This window comes from Anneissia japonica, unplaced genomic scaffold (genome assembly GCF_011630105.1).
Source record: "Anneissia japonica isolate Jap-2015-1 unplaced genomic scaffold, ASM1163010v1 scaffold287752_len1182401_cov188, whole genome shotgun sequence".
Taxonomy (NCBI): domain Eukaryota; kingdom Metazoa; phylum Echinodermata; class Crinoidea; order Comatulida; family Comatulidae; genus Anneissia; species Anneissia japonica.
In genome coordinates, this window is record NW_022687544.1 from 290,299 (window position 1) to 311,775 (window position 21,477).

Consider the following 21,477-nt stretch of genomic DNA (forward strand, 5'->3'; position numbering starts at 1 on the left):
TCAGCCTTTCATCCAAAAAGCCATCTATACATCTCACCTGCATTCATCCATCCACCATACCACTTCTTCATTCAGCTACTTATTGAGATACTAAGGCATCGATGAATCATTATGCTAAGAAGAAAGTTCTGCTTAATGGCACTAATATATCCACTCATGAGATATCAATCTATTAATTCATACATCAATATATTTATCCAATAATTAATTAATCCTTTCCCTATTTTAAACATCAATCTCTTCATTTATCAATCCATCCATACTTGAGACTACAATATGTTCATTCATTCAAGTGTCTGTCCGTCCATTGGTTCATCCGTCTGCCTCTCCGTCTGCCTGTCTATTCATTCATGCAACCAACTGCTCCTTCAGATATTAATCTATTTACCTATCTATCCACAACGTGAGGTATCAATCTGTTCATCCATAAGTCATTATATTCAATCAATCAATCAATCAATCAATCAATCAAATCACGCCATGCAAGATAAGAAATGATTGAAGTGGGTACACCTACCAGTTTTGCTATGTATCCGGAGAGCAGGCACATGGATAAGTGATTTAAAGTTGTCAAATTTCTCCAAACGTTCAATTTTCTTCAAGTAAATTACTTCATTACATTTCTGGTTGCCATCACTAAGGAACAACAACCTGAGAAATAAAAATAAATCAACATTAATGTAAGTAATGATACTTACAAATAGCTTTTTTTGATGTTGACATTATTTTATAAGTACCGTAAATCCTTGAATAATTGCCGCTCTCGAAAAAGGGCCACGCCAAACATGATTTTTTTTGCTAAGCCCACTCTCGAATAATCACCGAGGTGCTTATTGAAAATTATTCTATTTTGAATATGCACCTTAATATGTGCACTTAATTGAGAATACATATTACCATGTGTGTATAATGAAACATTTTTAGAAACAGGGCTTTAAATACAATGTATACAGTATTCAAATGGGTAAATAGCATAATGAAGACACAGGCGTATCTTTATAAACATTTATTTACGATGATGTACTACGATAGGCCTTGAACTACGGGAATACATGAGATAAGTAACATGGGAATGGGCATGGAAAGCACCATGCTAAATTTTGTAACAAGCGCCGCTCTCGAATAAGTGCCGTGCTGAAGCCTCAAAAAATATTATAAGTGCTGCTGCACTTATTCAAGGATTTATGGTATCTTTTAAAACTACTGAATATGCTCTTAAGTTTTAAAAATTTGAATGAGCTCTACCTTTTCTGAGTTAATACTAATCGACCTGATCCATCATCCGATCTTATCAAACCCGAAACTTTAAGGGGAAATTCCTCCGGACTTAAAAATGCTTCCAGATACGGATATATTGAATCTCTTTCGTTACCATTCTCTTTCCAACAGTCAACGAAAAATGAAAAAGTTTCTGACAACAACTCTGCAAATAATATCAATATTGTAATTAATATTAATAAAAGTTTTTACACCACAAATATCTGCTTATAGCTTTATAGATTATAACATAATGTGCAGTATCCATCGAAGATGATCATAATGCAAAAAGCTGCCAGCAAATAATGAGAACGAATCTTACAAACAAAAGCTTTACCTTCGTGAGGCAGTTGCAGCAACCAAAGGGGTCAGGGGGAAGTTTTTACCTCATCGCCCGCCCGGTCTGACGCCACAATTAGGTCATTGGATTACAAATATCAATTTGTCGATCATATACAATGATACTTTGTACCAATCCCTCATATTGTGGTAAAAATCATAATTTTAGGCCATCATAAAACCAATAAATAACTCCCCATGTACATGACTTTATTCCAGGACTCTGACAAAGGCTGTAGGTGCCCCCTTGGTCAGACCCATTGTAAACTTGCTGGACCCCCTGTTACCAAATTTCTGGAGCCACCATTGGAGACTTCATGAGTTCTTTTTCTTTCCCTAGGCAGTTTTATAATGTATGCTTAAGACAAATGAAAAATGGCTGTGTTATTAATTTTTGACTAATTTTTTCTGTACTACCACTTTTTATGGTAACAATATACTCAGATACTCACCATCAGTGCCAACTGTAAGAGCTTCAAAAAGTTTCTCAATTACGTCGATATCAATAGCTATCTCCATTACCTGAATTCTATTAATAAATTCATTCAAATCTGAAAAAAAGAGAAGTATAGCTGTTATCAATTTTTAAGATGTCCTTTCTACCAAGAAAAACATTGGAAAAAGTTGCATATTCAATTTAACTCACAAAAAGTCCACCGGAGGCTGTGAGGTACTTGGGGAAGGGGTCCAGATATTTACAGGAGGAGGTGCAGAAAGAAGGGAGTTGGGGAACCGTCTTCTGCCTTGTCACCCTTCTATCTTTTGAGACTTAAAAGCCAACAAATAATATTAGCTTTAAAATTGTTCTCGTAAATGACACCCGCCCACCCCACCACCCATAAAAAAGGAAAAAAGCTGCTGACTATTTACCCAACATCTGTACACTTTTTGCCAGCTAAAAAGCACTCTAATATGTTAAGGATGGTTGGGGGGACAGGGGGCCATCACCCCCTATGCATCCACCCAAGAGTATCATTTAAATAATCATTCTTTGAAGCCCAACAGCCAAGTGCTAAGTATTGACATATATAACAGAATATTCTAAAGCATAATATTGAATACTACTACGTCTTTAACTATAATTTGAGAAAGGCATTTGCAAATGAAAGTCAAATTACCTTTTAAATAAAGGAGAACATGAGACAACAATAATTTGGTTTATAGTATTAAAGCAGGTAAGATAGGCCTACTGATATAGAATATGGTAAAAATTGATTAAACAATACATGCTAAAATGTTTTGATGGACGTAGACATTCCTTATTCATCATGTACTGACTTATTTTAGTGATTAACATAGTCAATTTATAATAAGAAATTAGTAGAGCTCCGCATAGTACACTATAGGAAAATTATTATATGAAGGTTAGATTTAATGCTTGAAAAAATTTCCTGAGGGCCTGGAAGGCCTGAAGGAAATTTTTGAATGCATTAAATCTAACCTAAGTATAATAATTTTCTAGTGTACGATGCATGCTCTACTAATTGCTTTATAAGTCAATCACCATCTTTTAATTTTAGTTTTTTATAACAAACTGTTGTAGCAGTCATCGTTTGCTATAGTGATATGATCAGTATACGTGTGCGTATTTACATTTAGCTGTGCGTATGCTGATGTTTGCTCCTGCAGTACGCGTTTAATTAAATACACATCAGCAGTACAGTATGGATACGATGAATAACTATTGTAATTGTGTTAGAAAGCAGTTGTTTGTAATGCTATTTTGATAGACTTTCGTCTAAGAAATAAACATTTCAGCATTCGAGAGAGAATACAGTCACTGACGTCCATTTTGGTCGGTGCATGCAGACAGGCAAAATTGTGCAATGATTTCATAACTAGGCTAGGCTACGGCCGGGGCTACGGCCTAATAGTAGTAGGAGGACTGGGCAGCTTCTTGCCTGGCCATAGGCCTACATTTAAATTTGTTCCTTGAGTCTTTAAAATAGGTCTAGAATATTCCTATTCAACGTTCAGTTTGTTGTGTTTATGAGGGTCCATGGATTCATTGAATTTCTTAATTGTTCATACTTAATATTGAATTTGAAGTAACTTTCTTTAGGTTCTAATTAAGCTTGTTTTACGAAAGTAATTCCTAATTACAATTTTTATCGCGGTGCGCGATGTCTTCGCGGTGACGAAAAAATGATTTTTTTTTCACACGAACCTAAAAAAAATCAAGCCAAGCGTCCACTAATAGAAAAATTAGTGGACGCTGGGGAATAGGAAAATAACATTGGGAGTTACAGTGATGACGTCACGATTGACTTATAATATTATATATTGATTTTTTTAGTTACGGTAGTTTCTATGGAAGTACTAGGAATAACAAGTGATTGATTTATTCGGCGTTATGAATTAAAAAAAAAATCGAAAACATATTTTGTATGGAAAATATAAATATGAAAATAATACTATATTTACTTTACTTTTACTCATCATATCATGCAGCATATTCTAATACATTTATATAGTAACCATTTATGAAACAAAACAAACAAGAAAACAAACGTATGACAAAATAATGTAAATATATTTTCCCATTTAAATGTTAAAAAATAGCAACAACATAATCAATAAATCAACATAGGCCTACCCTACTCCTGTCTCTTATACACATCTAGATGTGTATAAGAGACAGATTATATTTAGTTAACATATACACATCTGTATCAGCCGCACTAACTGAAGTGGTCATTCAACTTACCTACTACATACTGAATTCTCAAGGTGTTGCTTTTGTAGCGTGTAGTGTCCTCGTCCAATATTTTTTTACGATATTTAATGGACATAAATAGGAACTCAATATATGCCAATAATGGTAAGACATTTAAAAGAATGGTGCTACGATATATTTCTATCAGAGCTATGCATGCATCAGGAAGGTTAATCGTCACACAGTCCTTACTCAAATTAATATATGATAATTAACTTACAAATAAAATTTTGAAAAAATTATTTCATCAATTTTTTCAATCTGTTTCTGGTTAGAAATTAATAGTTTAGTTAGTAGTTTTTATTCATTTATTTAAGTTTTATTTTTTACTACAAAAAGTAAAGTATACCTAGTTTCTGTGGTAGATTTTCCAGGTCTAACTCTTTGAAAAGCAATCTTTTATAATTCAATGAGTTTCTCCGTTCCACCTTCTTCAAAAATTCTTCACTTCGAAAAAATGGATTCTTTTTCACAACTGCTGCATCTTCTGGTGACAAGTTCTCCACTATGTTTGCCATAAAGCTTTAAGAAAAGAATTTGTGAAATAAGTAGTTAAATTTTAATAGAGCCAAATAAGTGAACAGTTTTCAATTAGACATAGGTACACAATATATTTCATTTTTTTAAAGCATATTTTATATATTATATATATTTTTTCGCAAGTATTTGGGAATGTGTTGAGTATTTGGTGCGATAACACGTCAGGCAGGGCAAAATATCAATCCTATGATATTTTCCTGATGCAAACACACATATCAAAATAGCATTTGCAGGACCATGCTGCTACTTGGAGATTAGATTCAAAACTAGTCACACAGCGCAAGCTCAGTAGTCTAGTGGTTGTGACATTAGGCTAGTTTTCTGGAGGTCGTGGGTTTTGATTCCTACCTGTATCACTTGCAAATTTTGTTCGCAAGTATTTAGGAACATACTGTGTATTTGGTATAATAACACGTTAGGTAGGGCAAAACATCACTCCTATATACAGTATACTCTTACCTTACTATCAAGTGTTAATATATAATTTTAAATTAAGTTAAACTTGTCAGTTGATAAGATTCCATGGAGGATGCAATGCGACAAGGTGCACACAACAGATCGTTTTTTATGACAATCTGGTCAACGACAGCCTGCCACTGACAATCAGTAGACGGTGTGGAATTGTCAGCTGCTCAAAGGGAGCAGAGATACAATTGTCAGCCAACAGTTGTATGATGCAGCGTGTTCCTGCCTTAGTTTTTCAATAGACAATTGGAGTCACATGACAACTAGTGGAAAAAATTTGTGAACACGCAGCAAAAGTGATGCTTAGTATTGAAGAAAAAATGGCTTTTTTTGCATGACGAAAAAAATCTCATCTAAAGCAAATCCGAGTTAAATAGAATTCACTCGAGTTTAAGCACAACCTTGATTATCAGGATTATTGAGGCTTCTGGGGAGCATCCCTAAACAGTTTAACTAAGCAGCCCTGTCTTACAAAATAAAAATCAATAATTGTTACTGATTAATATTTGTATTTGCACAATGTTTTTTAGCAGTTAGAATCACGAAAAATGGACCAGTAGAAATAAAAATATTTAACCCTTGCGCTGCCAATTTTGTTGTGCGAATAGCCTCACTATACACCCAATGCCATCTTCGCATTAATGTGAATTTGTGAAGGTCTTCAAAAACCGACCATAGAGTAGCTGCAATAACACTAGCCCAAATTGTTGTTTAATGAGTGATAGGAAAGAGAGTGAATTTGTGTGCATATTTTGAAACTTGCATTGGGTTGTTATGCTAAGTTTGAGTTTTTGCAAGTTGAAAATACTATGTTTTGAAATTCTGAGAAACCTTATTTCTCTGTAGTTACTAATAAACATACTTGAAAATTGTCAAAGAAAACAATTTGGTGGCCTAGGCTAGGCCTAAGGTGTACAGTAAGAATGGCCCCGTTAAAAATGGCCCAGGAAAAAATGGCCCCGGTAAAAATTGCCCCGGTAAAAATGACCCCAAATGACAGGTAGGTAAAAATGGCCCCCAATAATACAAATTCTGTATTAAAACTGATTTAAAAAAAAATTATTATATGCATTTTTTTTAATTGAAATAATTTAAGTTTTAAAAGGAATCTAACATCAAATAAATTGCCATTTATATTTTACTTTTTGCAGGAGTTACATATTCAAAATAAAATATTCAAAGATAAAAAAGGCCATGAATAACACTTTCTATTTTTTTCCCATTTAAATGTTAAAAAATAGCAACAACATAATCAATAAATCAACATAGGCCTACCCTACTCTAGCCTAGAAGAAATAGGCCTGCCTAGGCCTAGTTAGAATGTGATAGTAATTTTGAGAAAATTGACGTAGGCCTAGGCCTCAATAGGATTCATTATTTGAAGGAATCTAACACCAAATAAATTGCCTTTTATATTTTACTTTTTGCAGGAATTACATATTCAAAATAAAATATTCAAAGATAAAAAAAAGGCCATGAATAACACTTTTTATTTTTTTTCATTTAAATGTTAAAAAATAGCAACAACATAATCAATAAACCAACATATAGGCCTAACCTACTCTAGCCTAGAAGAAATAGGTCTGCCTAGGGCTAGTTAGAATGTGATAGCATGGACCTATTAATAGGTCCATGGTGATAGTAATTTTGAGAAAACTGACGTAGGCCTAGGCCTCAATAGGATTCATTATTTTTAATTTTCTTCAGCAAGCAATGTGCGTTGTAGTGAGGTGAGTAATGATGTCAAACATAACTGTATAAATGAGAAATCAAAAATATTATAGGGCCTAGGCCTACCTTTTCAAATGACAGTATTGAGACAACTTTAGAATAAACTATGCAAGTCCCTTGATACATGCATTACAGATTTCGCACATTGGAATTAGTGATTAACAGCATCCTGCTGTTTAATGTTTATTCTAACCCTGATTAGATCATGGACTTACAGTAGATAGTGTGAAAAAACCAAAATGCTGTGGACAGTTTAGATGGAATATTCACCCATGGAGGTATATTTTATACCTCCATGGTTCACCTAATGGAGTATTTCTGCAGTATGGTATGTCAATGATGTTGATTGGAATGCCAGTAAACTATTCCAAATTGCTTGGAAATTGAACTTGGGAATGTTATCATAAATGTTCTGCTAGTGCTCCACAATGTTAGGGCTAGCCCCTTATGCTTATTCATATCTGCTTCAAAATCAGCCTCTCTATTAAAATTTAAATTCCTTATATGTCTATTGTGCTAAATATGAATAATTGTTACTGAATTGACCTACTCAATGGGCATGATAGATAGGTCTGCGGTATTCAGGTTGTAGAGGTCATCCAAACCAGTTATAAACTGTGAAGTTGCAATGCGAAGCATTCCACGTAGATACAAATAAGATGCCTTTATGCCTTGGTTCTGCACATTCTAAAAAAAGAATAATGTAAAAAAGATAAATGAATGCTATAAAAAATCTTATTATTAACCAAGCCTCTTTTTGTGGAGTATTAAAAATATATTCATTTATAAGTCATCTTTATATATATATATTGATTTCTTTTGTGATGAACATCCTGATTTTATTTTGTCTAGATTAACACACAACATTGGGACTTAACGCCAGACATTTTAACCACTGTGGCAAAACTCCAGTTTGAGTGGAATATATAATTAAATTAAAATGCTTAAATAGATTGCTTACCATTTTTTCTGTTAGCTCTTCAATACAGGTTTTGAAGAAGTTTGCAGCTGTAAAAATAAGAAGATACTTGTTATACAGTAGATTAAATAATGTTAAACACATGATTGTAGGTATACAACAGTAAACCAAAATATATTACTGTATCTCTATGAGTTAACTACATTTTTATTATTTATAAGAATCTTCACAAATATTTCTTAAAATATAAAAATTATATAAAACATATAGATTGTTCTACAGTTTTAAAACATAGAATATTATAATTATTAGCTCTGTCAAGAAAACCTAATTAAAAATGCTAATTTTGTTGTTGTTGAAAAATAGCAAGACCAGAGCTGAAACACAAGAAGAACAGTAATGGGAAGCAGAGAACCAGAGATATCCACGGCTCAGCGCATATATTTAGTGAATACCACCAGTTTAATCAACTGAGCTAAGCTGCTCTCTCATTAATGAAATAGTAAGCAATGCACACTCAAATGTAAAATCACATCACAAGACCAAAATAAATATTAGCGTACCTGTGAGTGAGCCTTCATCCAATGTGCCCTCAAATGAGGGTAAGGTTAGGCGTGTACGAGGGGTATGCGATTGTTTAACCTGTTCGAACGTGGCAGAGGACTTACGCCTCATTGCATTGGCAGTCAGAGCTCTTGAAGGCCGATATCTGGAGAGAAATTAACAAACCATTTCATTTTGAAACACACTCCTTAATTTGCCATTCAGCAAATCTGAACAGTTGGACATGAGAAATCTGAACAGTTGGACATGAGTTCCCTTCCTATATCTGGTAACCCACTGCATTTATATGTAGTCAGCAAATTTAAACAATGGGATGTGCAACCCCTTCCAAACATCACATATGCTCTTTTTCTCCCACATTAGGATTTGCCAATGCAGATGTTGCTGTCTGTTAGGATGACCTAACAGGTTCCTTCCCTCTGTATAGTGTCTTGAGCACTACTGCAGTGGATTTGTGCACTTTATAAATCTTATAATTATTATTATTATCTGTATATACAACTATGAAATGAATACTTGCGACTGTTACATAAAGTGGATAAACATGATCAACAAAAAAACAATACACATAATTCAGTGCTATGGTAATACCAGTAATCACATATACCCAATATGCCCGAAACAAAATCTTACACATGATGCATGTTTCATTTCACACAGTCTTTCCGAGATATTCCTAAAAAAATTAACCTTCATCTTCACACAATAATTTCCACCCTGTAAGCATGTGCAAAGACACAATAAGACAGAGGGTGCAGACGAAAAAGCGAAAGAAATGAACAAAAACAACAAGAAGTACAAGCTTCAACATTAAACACATACGAAAATATACAAACATATATATACAAATTATATAATTATTATTATATACATAACGTTTAACAAAATACAGTGTATACATCAACAAAATACAATCACATATTGAATAGCTAATTTACATATTCACACGGTATTCAATAAATTAATGACCAATAGTCAATTTTTATGATTACATGTACAAAACTACATGAAATTAACTTTGGTATGGAGAGACACATCCACTGGTGTTGATGATAATAAATATTTGAGAAAAACGTATGTCCTCATCAGGATTCGAACTCAAGACCTTCCAATTACGGTTCGGATATTCTACCAACTGAGCTATGAGGCCAAGTGGTATAAAACGTTTTCTCAAGGTATTGCGTAATACTCAATGAATAATGTACAAGACTATAAACACGGAAAAAATACTAGAGTACCGGTAAGTGTGGAGTTGATAATTGTGTAGTATGCTTAAACTTGTGATGTGCATGATGACAAGATGGCTGATATTCAAACAAGCATGAATTTACCCATCTTTACCAGCAATGGAACAAACGGGAAGCAAGCTGTTTATGGTTTTTGCCCTCCATCTACGACCTCCACTTCAATAAATTAAATTCAAGGTGAATACAAAGTTCTTAACAATGATTAAACAATATATTGCATTTGGGTTATTCACAAAAAAAAAAACCCAAAAAAGAACATTATAAATAAAAGATAAATACAACATGTGGTATACATACTGTACATGTTGCATTACCCTAAAGCTGTCTCTTATACACATCTAGATGTGTATAAGAGACAGGACACTTACATGATTAACAAGATATTAGCATTATTATTCCTAAGATATACATTGACATATATGCTATGTATAACTAGAGATCAATGTGTAATTTATTGATACTGAGCACAACTGTTTAATTATTAGTGCTGTGAATTGGTAAGGATTAACATGGTAATACAGTAGTAGCATTATCATTCCTAAGATACACATATGTTATATTATTGGTGATTGATGTTTAATTAGTTGATTAGCACTGTTGGTTAATTACCATGTTGTGAATATGTGATTAATAATATAATGGTAACATTATTATTCTTAAAATATACATTTATATATGACACTATTATATTATTAGAGATCGATGTTTAATTTATTAATGGTACATTAATTATATGCTATGGAGTAATAAGAGTACAAAATGCAACTGTTAAAGACTTATTGTTAATGTGATGTGTTGTGGTTATTAAAGTTTAACCAGAGTTAAATTCTGTGTCGTAACTTATTGCCGAGGTCCTCCTGTCTCTGATTTGGAATTTTGGAGGAACTTGTGACACTTTAATCAATTCCGTCTTTCACCATCAGTACTACAACAATCACTTAGTACTACATGAAATTTGTCTTCACAAACATTTTTTCACATCATTAATTTTTATATATAATTTCAAGATTGTGTTATTTATTTTCAAATCTCTTCATAATTCCTTGCCAATGTTTATTTCACAACTAATTCATCCTTATATTCCTAAGCGGTCTCTGAGATCTAGTTGAGTCTCTACTAGCTCATTCTATTCGTCCGTCAACAAAGCATTATGGCAATCGTTCTTTTTCCTGGGATTTTGACTTTCTTTGGAATGCTTTGCCTATTATAATCTGTACAACTTCTATCGTTGATTTTAAGACAGCTTTAAAAACTCCCCCTTTTAACATGTACTTTTACTAAATTTTTTCTCCTAGCATTTTCATTTTTATTATTAAGCTCATTGAGGCTTTAGCATAATGTGCTATATAAGCCAAACTTATTATTATTATTAATTATGATTATAAATACTATACCATATTATATTAGAGAATGTTAAGTGTGGAATTGTGCAGAGTGAATAAACCAAATATGTGATGTGCATGATACTCAAACAAGCATGAATTTACCCATCTTTACCAGCGATGGAACACACGGGAAGTGAGCTGTTTATGCTTGGAACCCTCAACCTACGACCTCCACTTCAATGAATTCAATAAAAGGTGAATACACAATAGCATTAAGTAAGCAATCAAACTATCAAGACTTTTTAATCAATAATAAACCAAGCACAATCTGACATAAACTTACTGCGAGCTTTCGTTGTGCCAGCTCTCTGCCTGTCAGGATTGGTTCTGGGGGCCCCACCTTTCAGGTTTGAAGGAGTTGGTCACATATGTGGGAAAGCTTTATGTCCCATCGTCTCTGTTCATCGTCCAATTTTGTTTCCTTATTGAGATTGCCTCCATGATTGTTCCTTTGTCCCATGTAGATTCCGTTTTGATTATTTTGGTGTCGTCCCAGTTCGGGACGTGGTCAAGTGTTGGCTGATTTATATTTCTTATACAGTAGACATGATACGTGCCGACAATGTCCGTACCCTTTGTTTGTTGTTTTTACATCTTTTATGAGTTCTTCTAGCTCGCAGTAAGTTTACATCATATTGCTCCTGGTTCATTACTGATTACACAGTTCTACGGTAATCACAAGCAAACCAGATGAAACTATTTGAATATTTACGTATTTATTGTTAATATACACTAATGCTTGCAGTACACCACGTAGATAGTTCTGAAAAGAATGGTTGTTGGTTGAGAATATCTTGATGTTTCCACTGTGTTGCTTCAATCTTCTATTTAGGGTTATTTATAAAAACAAACCACAAATGCACCTACTGTATCACCAATATGCAAATAAATAAAAACCCAAAAAACAAAATATTACAATAAATAGCATTATATTTATCAGGGGTTTCAAGTTGAGAGAAGCTCCTTCTGCGAAGTCTAGTTAAATGAGCTTTTCTTAACGCATAAAACTGCATTTTGCACAGGAGTACCAAGTTGAGAGAAGCTCATTCTGCGAAGTCTAGTTAAATGAGCTTTTCTTAATGCATATAATTGCATTTTGCTCAGGAGTACCAAGTTGAGTTCGCTCCTTCTGAGAAGTCCAGTTTAATGAATTTATCTTAACGCATAAAATTGCAATTTGCTCAGGAGTACCAAGTTGAGATGTTCTTTACTGAAAGTCTAGTTTAATAAGCTTTTCTAAACACATCTGCATTTTGCTCAGGGATCCCAGGCTGAGAGAAGCCACTTCCAGGAGGCCTGTTCATAAGCTGTAATAAAATATCTAACTTTGTAATTTGTTGCTTGTGGTGATACTCATGATCAGCCGAATTCAAAGAGCCGATAACACAGTTAGCAAAACCATCCAAACATCATGAATTTGAGGAAGTATGGGTTACTTTCCAGAAGATTTTTTGCTTGCTTGTGGAAGTGTGCGAGACCAAGTTGACTTCTGTGAAATCCTGCGACTTATGGAGACTTGGAACCCCTGAGTTACTGTCTTTTGTGATGATCATGCACTGATATTATTATTGTCACTATCAATGATTATTATAAAAATATGTCTGTTGATGATGTCGTACACCTCCTCTGGATGTAGGTCAAAGGTTGTGCGAGGCCCGGCTTGTTATGAATTCTATAATCAACAACCTTCGACCTACATCCGGAGGAAGTGTACAACGTCATCAACAGATGACGTCAAGACCAAGCTAAATAACACCTAGCTGTCAGTTGATAAAGATCTCTGATAGGGATTGAAACGTTCTGAGTAAGTACTCCGTTTCCATTTTAGATTTACAAAAACGAGAATTTGCCATCTATACAATTTCTGAAGCTAAATGAAATTCTGTCAAGAATATATTAAAAAGTAAATTTATATTTTTTATTTAAAAAAATATATATTGTATGCATAATTATTCAATCATTAAAAAGAATATATAAAGGGGAAGATTGGTCATACCTGGGGAAGTCGGAAAATATACTAATGTTAGGCAAGCTTGGTGGTCTGTTTTTTCTGTCATATCTGGTGTTTCTTTCAAATCTGGTGTAATAGTCCTGCTTCTTGTTCAGACGATCATCAAGAAAAGTTTTGAACAATTGCTTGTAGATAACCTACACCATATATCAAGAAACGTGTGGCAGAAATATGAGTGCCCTATCCATATATCATGGGTCAATATTCAATACAATGAAATGTGTATAAAACATGATTTAAACAGAATGACAAAATTGAAGTTGGGAGATACAAGTCATTTTTCAATATTTCAACTACTCTGTATTTGGTTATCAGGAATTAAAAATAAAGTGGTACAATATAATTGATTGAATAATTAAATGCATGAAAATAAGACGTCCTCAACACTTAAATTTTGAACAGCATATAATGGACCTGTGTCCCACAACAATACACAATGAGCCACAATTGAACATGTATGTGTTTGCTAAGCCTGTTTTTAAAAACTACACATATCACACAGCATAGCTGTCCCCAACGCAATGGACCTTTCCGCTAAGCCCAACTCCTTAGATATTGTTTTTAAAGTCCCACATAACAACAGTGTAAAAACATACGCAAATATGTGTGCTTGTGGGACATGTGCATACTCCTAGTCCTGTTCTGATTGGTCAGATTTTAAGTTTGATTGACATTCTGGAAAAGGTCTATTGGGAAGCCATAGTGTGTAGCAATTTTAAGGAAACCAGAATGAGAGGCCAGAAAGGCCACACCTGATAATCTTACATGTGTTGTGATTCTTCTAGCCAAAAAATCTAGCACTGACTCATAGCTGGTTTAGCAGCAGGTTTGTGAATACCTGTCAAGAAGCAAGCTGGTGCATGATTCACAAGCCCTGATTCCAATCAGCCAACTATTTGATGTGCAATTAAAAGTACTGGCAAATTAGAGCACTTTCTGCACTATTCTAAAATACTTATCCCTTTCATCAGAGGGAAGAATGTTGTTACAATATACTGTAAATTAATAATATTCACCTTTTTGTAAAAGTCCCTTTCTTCTTCTAGTCTTGACTCCAAAAAGCTATCTTTCTTAACAAACTGAAGCTCAGGACTAATGAAATCTTGTACATCTCTTTAAAACAAAGACAATAGATTTAGAATTATAACAACCACTGAACTTTTTGCAAGGCACAAAGAAGGGATGGAGCATATCAATGAAAGAATACTGCCTAGATTGGTTTTTAACGTCTAAAGTAACTTTGCCATTTATTTCCATTAAATTTACTATTATTTTTTTACATAATTAGAACAGAAAAGGGGATAGATTTGAACAAATCAAAATTAATAGATATAATATAATAATTCCTTATATCTGGATGGAGGGTATTTAACAATTTCACAAATCTAGTTGGTATTGAATATTTAGAAGAGTCAGTTTTAGATTTTAATTGTTTAAAGATAAGGATGATTATTATTGATAATTAATTTACTGTACTAGAAACATTGTGGTAGTGCTTGTATTCAGATGATTATAAATTATTTTTTATGGCAAATGATTGTCTTTGATTAACAGCTAATACAACAAATATTTTAATTTTTACCTGAAGAGATTGGCCATAAATTCTAAGAAGTGGTTTTGAATTTCAAGTTGGAACTTCCGATTCATCTTGTCAGTGAAGCTGTTAGAAGATTCCAGAGTAGTTGGATCTGGACGGCCAACCATCATCAAATCCACCATATACCGGCGTACGCTACTAAAACTGTGCAAAAGATATATAAGTTCATAGCCATACATAATATATAAAGAGTATATATGAGTATATAATAGAGTATATGAGTATATATACATACAGTACATACATGTTTTGTTGTTTTTTTTATAAATAGCTGTTTTGGGGTTTATCTTTTTTTTTTTCTTGTATTTAGACCTTTAACATTAATATCACTCAATCAAGTAATAAGAAAATTTGAATCTGAATTAAGAATTCTTTCAGACATGTTACTGTACATAAATAGTTGAGTATCCTTCTATTATTTCTAAGCTAAAATTGAGACTTATTGATATAGAAAGACTTTTCAACGAAAAAGTCAAAACATATTCAAGATTAAATCATTTAAAATTTTTTTAAATGAGATTAAATTAAATAATTATTTACAAACGGATTTAATTATTGACGTATTTTAACAAAAATTCAAATTGGTATTCTAGATTTTAAAATACAGAAAGGCAGATGGAATAAACTGAGCAAAAATAATAGAATATGTAAATTATGCGCAGATCAATGCATAGAAGATGAATTTAATTTTACTTCAGTATATGTACGTTATAACGATATTAGGACAAAATTTAATTCCATCTTTCTTCTACATAAACCCAACCATTTTTAAGTTCCATCAATAATGTCATCAAATGATTGTAATGTTTTATATAATTTATCAAAATATCTGTATTTAGCATATTTAAGAAGAATTGATTTACTTTCTTCCGTTCTCTAAATGTTACTTTGTTATGTAAAGGGACGAGAGGCCTAAAATACAAATAATTATCCTAGACCACGAGGTCTAGAAACGAAGGAATGTACGTAATTACATAAGCTAAAAAAAAAAAAAATAATATTTTGCACCATTAACCATCAAGAGCCTCATGGCATAATTAATGCTGACACTGCTGGAAACAAATCTGAATTGCCAGCCATGAAATAACTAATTTCCACATGTTTTAGGTCGAAAACTTACTTTTCCATGAAAACTGAAACAGGATATTCTGGTAATTGTGGGACATCAATAGTGTCACTAATATGGAGACTTCCACGATCAATGTCAGCAACTACGATGCCTTCAATCTATTTAAATAGAGAAAAAAAAGGAAATTTAAAAATTATATTATATAATGTAGAATAAATTATAAATAACATGATGTGATATCAATCCAGTCAATTTTATACAGTAATACAACAATACAAAACCACATGAAGATAAAAATGGACACACTTGACATCCTCCCTTTGGGAAACTGATACTATCAGCAATTTTAATCAGCATGATGGTAGCACAATAATATTAATAATAATCTCAACAATATCAAAAACACTTTCTTCAATCACATTTTGTCGAATTTATGAGGTTGGAAAATGATTTGGTCATTCTGAAGAAACTGTAGGCTTCAAATGTATTTTCATGAGTTCAGGAAAAACATCCTTTTAGATAAGAGTTTGAGCCACACAATAACAACAACAGCAGACAACAATAACAATAATAATAATAATAATAGTAATAATAATAATAATAATATTAATACATTAGTGTATTTATACAGTTCTTTTCTCTAACTTGTTACCTGCTTCACAGACTGCGAATGTTCTGAATGGCATCCCATTAGGAAGCATCCAGGGGCTTCAAGAAGATCTAGCAGCATACTAGATACAATTGGTACGTATGTGAACGGCCACTTAAATGGCAAGATGAACACCATGAAACACTGCAAGAGAAACAAAGCAGAATATTATTAATATTACACAGTTATCAAATCGTGGAAGTATCCAGGGAACTTTCAAAAGATCTAACAGCATACTAGATACAATTGGTAGGTATGTGAATAGCCACTTAAGTGGCAAGATGAAAACCATGAAGCACTGCAGGAGAAAAAAAATACAATGTTACACAGTGTCAATTATCAAATATTGTGAAAGCATCCAGGGGCTTCAAGAAGATCCAGCAGCATACTAGATACAATTGGTGCGTATGTGAACAGCCACTTACATGGCAAGATGAACACCATGAAACACTACAAGAGGAACGGAATAGAACATTAAACAGTTATCAAATTGTGGGAGTAGTTGGGAGTAACGGATATGGTTCAATGTTCTTAGCCTTAACATTTCGGTGTGAATTACACCAAGGATAATCCAGGAAGTCTGAAGACTGTTTCGGGATCCTTCTGGTGCTGAATTGGGCAGCACACCAGAAGACAATCCCCTACTCTTTTCTGAAGAGTGTTCTGCATTCTTTAATGTGCACATGCACCATATTGCACATGGAACCAACAGCTTTAACGTTGCATCAAAAAAACGGTGCGCTATTGTAACTTGTATTTCAGCCCTCCAGCTGAAACACAAGGCTAAGAGCAGCGATGGAAATTGAACCGGGAACCTAGAGATCTCCACAGTTCAGCACACAAACAGTGGCTACCAGCAGATTAGCCAACGGAGCTAAGCCAGCATTGAGGTTGAGGTTTGGTTTTTAAATAAAAATCAAATCAATTCTTTATTCATCCCACCAATAATTTTAAAAAGGAGTAAAATATTATGAAATAAAGATATCAAATGATCAACAAACATTGGTAATATTATATAGCAAAACACAATTTAAAACATCTCTTATTAATAAAAAGTGTTTGCCAGTGTCACTTTTGTTAAGTTTATTATGTTGTTTTTCTCTAACCAGAGCAGTGATGGTTACAGATACAGTATTTGCCGACAGGGGTCTGAACTAAGGGGTTGACTAGAGCCATAGTTAGGGTCCCAAAATAAATATACCTAGTAGGTTTAACAGGGACTGTTTTCATGCTTTAGTATGGGCAAAATTGTTCTTTTAGACCACAATATTATGGATCAGCAATCAAACAAGTATTTGGAAGGGAAATATGCCCACTCTGACCTCCCACCGGTGGTGAAACCACTGACCAGGAGTGCAAAACATGTACTTTAATTTAGTTTTAATTTAACCATATTTTGTAAGGGTAATCTGTACAAATCTGGGAAGCTGATTAGGGACAAAGAGTATAATATAATAATCTTTTATTACAAATTCTTACATTACTATTATTACCTCATTAATACATACCTCCATAACATGCGTTAATAAAGCATAGTTGGAAGCCAGAAAGACAATTGGCTGCTGCATAAGGATGAATGTTACAATCTGGAGGGTATCCTTTACATTGAAGCTCAGAAAAGGAATATGCAATGCGATGTCTACCACAGGCTTACCTGGATCATCAGGGGGTGCCACTACTATCGACATATCATTCAGAGAAAATTCCTGAATTAGTAAATAAGAATCATACATTTAATAATTTTATTTTTCCAAGTTTCGTGAATTTTTAAAAAATATTAAAAAATCAAAAATGTATCAGCCTATACTCATTGTGATAAAAAGGTATTGAAATTATTTATAAAAGAAAAACAAAAAAAAAAAACAGCCCCTAGTGAGATTTGAACTCACGACCCCTGGTTTACAAGACCAGTGCTCTAACCACTGAGCTATAGAGGCTCTATATGAACTCCCTAAAAAATTTAGCAATAATATCAAGTACATCTGTTGCAGACCTAATAATCAACTGTATTGATTTTGTTCTCGTTAGTCCTGGACTTCATTGCACTAGGTTGCTACATATTATTGATTTATGGGTATATGGACTCCATTTAACTGTAGAAATCAGCACATTTAATACTGATTTACTTGTTTCTGAATTGTTTCTAATACAACAGAACTAGTATTAAATCTAAATTTATGATTCGAATCAGCAAATTAGTAAATTAACTAAGCTTAAACTACTAAAAATGCCATTTAGTTTTCATTGGAATAGGAATTTAGTTCCACATTCTGGGAATTCGTTCCAAATTCTGATTTTTCACACCCTACATCCCTGCATAGGGTCAGCTTGTTAAAATAATAAAATTAAGGTTGGGTTTCACACTGAAATATGTAATACAGTACTTACCACAGACAAGTTACCGTGTGGAGGAATGGGAACCATAGCAACACAATACAGCATCTGTTTTAAAGATTTCAATAAAACATGTTCTGGTTGCTGAAGATCAGGTAAAAGGCTGAAAATAGAGACAAAATATCATGTCATATCTAGAGACAGTGAATTAAAAAATATATGGGAAAATATTATTACATTTAAATGAAAAAAAAAGATTGATTTTTATATAGATTATTAGAAAATGTTGTAAAAGCACACTATATTTCTCTCTTAAAATAAACCAAAAACAGTATATATGTCATTGACAACTGTTTTAAAATTAATTTTAGGGTCAGATGTACTGTTAGATGTCTGTATGGTACAGTATTATATAATCTTGTTTGCAAAACCTTTCAAGTTCTTGGAGGTTCCTGCGACTTGCAAGAGTATTGGGACCCCTGTTATACAATTTCCTATAAATGAATAATATTTGAATATATTTAGATTATTCTATTGCAAAAAGATTAATTTAAAAGAACATAATTCAAAAACACTTTTGATAAACTGAATATTTTTAATAAAATTGGAAATTTCAGTACATAATATATCATATATAATTAATATTGTTAATTTGTATAAATAATAATAGCAATGTAGTAAATAATAATGATAATCTTTTTAATATTTATAGTATTTGCATTTTTTGTTATTGAATTTTACTAATCTTTTTACGTACGACATATTGTAAATTGAATCTCCAATTCGGAAAACTGGCTGATTCGGATTTAATATTGTTGTCTATTTTATTTTTATAAATAAAAATAGGCCTATCGAAATATATTAACTATGACTAATTAAATGCCCTTTATTATTAGTAAAGACAATTTATTTTCTTTGTGGTATCACTTGCATTATATTTGAAATTTTGCCTTTTTTGTGTCATTTCTGGATATCCTAGGTGTTTTATCTTTAAAATTTTCTTTAACCATGGAGGAACTGAAGTGGGTGTGGACTCAAAGTGCTTGTTTGTGCCAAGTTAGAATGCCCTCTTTAGAAATACTGCATACAGCTTTGTCAATATACTGAAAAATCAATATCCGTGACACCACAACAATTAAGTGAAACAGATGTTGTTTCAGTACTTTATGGCAGTATACCAAAACTACACTTTTAACCCCAATTTACAACTACTGCCTCTATAGCTCAGTGGTTAGAGCACTGGTCTTGTAAACCAGGGGTCGTGAGTTCAAATCTCACTAGGGGCTACTTTTTTAATCAATTTTTTTTTTCCTATTGCCAAAAGTATTTTTAAAAACAGATTTTAAAAAAATATTTTCATATAAAAACTATATTTCCTCTTTAATAATTCATCAGTTACTGAATAAAGTTTATTGTGTGAATAAGAGCTCAATAAGGGACCTGTGGCACGTACCTGCCATTCTTGCAAGCCAGTGTATATCTGCAAACTAACTAATCTCAGGGGCGTACCGTGGGGGGTTCGATGGGTGCGGTCGACCCCCCCCCCCCTTTTAAAGAAAGTGCCCTTTAAATATGCTCGCTTCACTCACAAATAACGCACCCCGCAAATTCTGAAAGCTTCGCTAAATTGCTCCGAGTTCAGCTTGCCCCCTGCGCTTTCGTTTCGACCCCCCTTAGATTTTTCACCGTACGCCCCTGAATCTCCAGCAAATTTAGTATGTGTGCATTTACTTCAGCTGGCCATTGGTATCATTGAATGCAACAAATTAGATGTGTTGAGTTTTTTACTTGGTTGCTTCAAATTTGTTGACATTTTAATATTGTATTTAAGATAATTTTATTGCATCGTCAGAATATTTTATTTTATTTTTATAACAGGTTTTTTTTTTTTTCATTAAATTATTAAACTTCAGATGTTTTATCTACTTGAAAAATGTCATATTGTAAGCATTTGTTTTTTGTCAAAGGGCCTCCACTTGACAGTGATTACTGTAAGTATACTTTTGGAGTGTTCCTTTGTGCTTCTTCTTTGCTGTTTCTGTTTTTATAAATTTTATTGTTTGAGACAAATAAATGAAATGAAATGAAAAAGTTTTTTAAATCAGATCTCACAAAAGCCAGTCATACATTAGGACCGTAACCAGGGAGGTGGTTCATTACTTTGTTTATTAAAGAAACATATCCTAAAGAAACACTTCTGAGGTAAACTTGGTCCGAGACAAATGCTGCATTCCCTGTTACAGGCCTGTGCATTTTCAAGTTTCCTAATGCCATTTACCTTAGCTTATCTCCACCAATTTATTATACTTCAATCAAATAATATATAATATGTTGGGTTAAAAATCAATACATATCTCCAATCTGTTTCCAAATATTTTAATATGCCCAAAAAAATAGTTTCCAAGCCAAACCTACCAAAAATCTAAAGAAATATCTAGGGTTGGTTTTTTTTTTTTATATTTATTTTATCCTAGGAATAGCTACTGTATGATTTGAAAAAGCCATTTTCAAGCCTTAATAAATAAAGTATAAATTTTAGCATTACAGGTTTCTATTTTACCATTTAGCCTAACCAAAATGCTCCTACCATTACCTATTGTATATTACGCCTATAATATTTATGTTTGTTAAGCAGGATATATAAATCATGATAC

General features: G+C 33.0%; 1 protein-coding gene and 2 non-coding genes across 5 annotated transcripts in view; 1 reads left to right on the plus strand and 2 right to left on the minus strand.

The window, feature by feature from the left end:
• The window catches only part of LOC117119567 (DENN domain-containing protein 3-like), a 32,581-nt gene that overhangs the window by 3,257 nt on the left and 7,847 nt on the right, over positions 1 to 21,477 (minus strand). The window contains exons 5-20 of one of the 3 annotated variants that reach the window (XM_033264400.1): positions 18,878 to 18,986; positions 17,998 to 18,195; positions 16,493 to 16,633; positions 15,892 to 15,998; positions 14,757 to 14,915; positions 14,191 to 14,287; positions 13,160 to 13,311; positions 11,266 to 11,337; positions 9,863 to 9,934; positions 8,531 to 8,676; positions 8,010 to 8,056; positions 7,599 to 7,735; positions 4,662 to 4,834; positions 2,049 to 2,147; positions 1,246 to 1,423; positions 518 to 651 (exon numbers count right to left, since the gene is read on the minus strand). In XM_033264400.1, the coding sequence (XP_033120291.1) occupies positions 518 to 651; positions 1,246 to 1,423; positions 2,049 to 2,147; positions 4,662 to 4,834; positions 7,599 to 7,735; positions 8,010 to 8,056; positions 8,531 to 8,676; positions 9,863 to 9,934; positions 11,266 to 11,337; positions 13,160 to 13,311; positions 14,191 to 14,287; positions 14,757 to 14,915; positions 15,892 to 15,998; positions 16,493 to 16,633; positions 17,998 to 18,195; positions 18,878 to 18,986 (2,021 nt within the window). The remainder of the gene's footprint in view (positions 1 to 517; positions 652 to 1,245; positions 1,424 to 2,048; positions 2,148 to 4,661; positions 4,835 to 7,598; positions 7,736 to 8,009; positions 8,057 to 8,530; positions 8,677 to 9,862; positions 9,935 to 11,265; positions 11,338 to 13,159; positions 13,312 to 14,190; positions 14,288 to 14,756; positions 14,916 to 15,891; positions 15,999 to 16,492; positions 16,634 to 17,997; positions 18,196 to 18,877; positions 18,987 to 21,477) is intronic. The other 2 variants (XM_033264404.1, XM_033264409.1) reach the window with 2 other exon arrangements.
• On the minus strand, positions 18,354 to 18,426 carry Trnat-ugu. The gene has a single exon. It is a non-coding gene; the product is annotated as a tRNA-Thr (tRNA).
• Trnat-ugu lies at positions 20,037 to 20,109 on the plus strand. The gene has a single exon. It is a non-coding gene; the product is annotated as a tRNA-Thr (tRNA).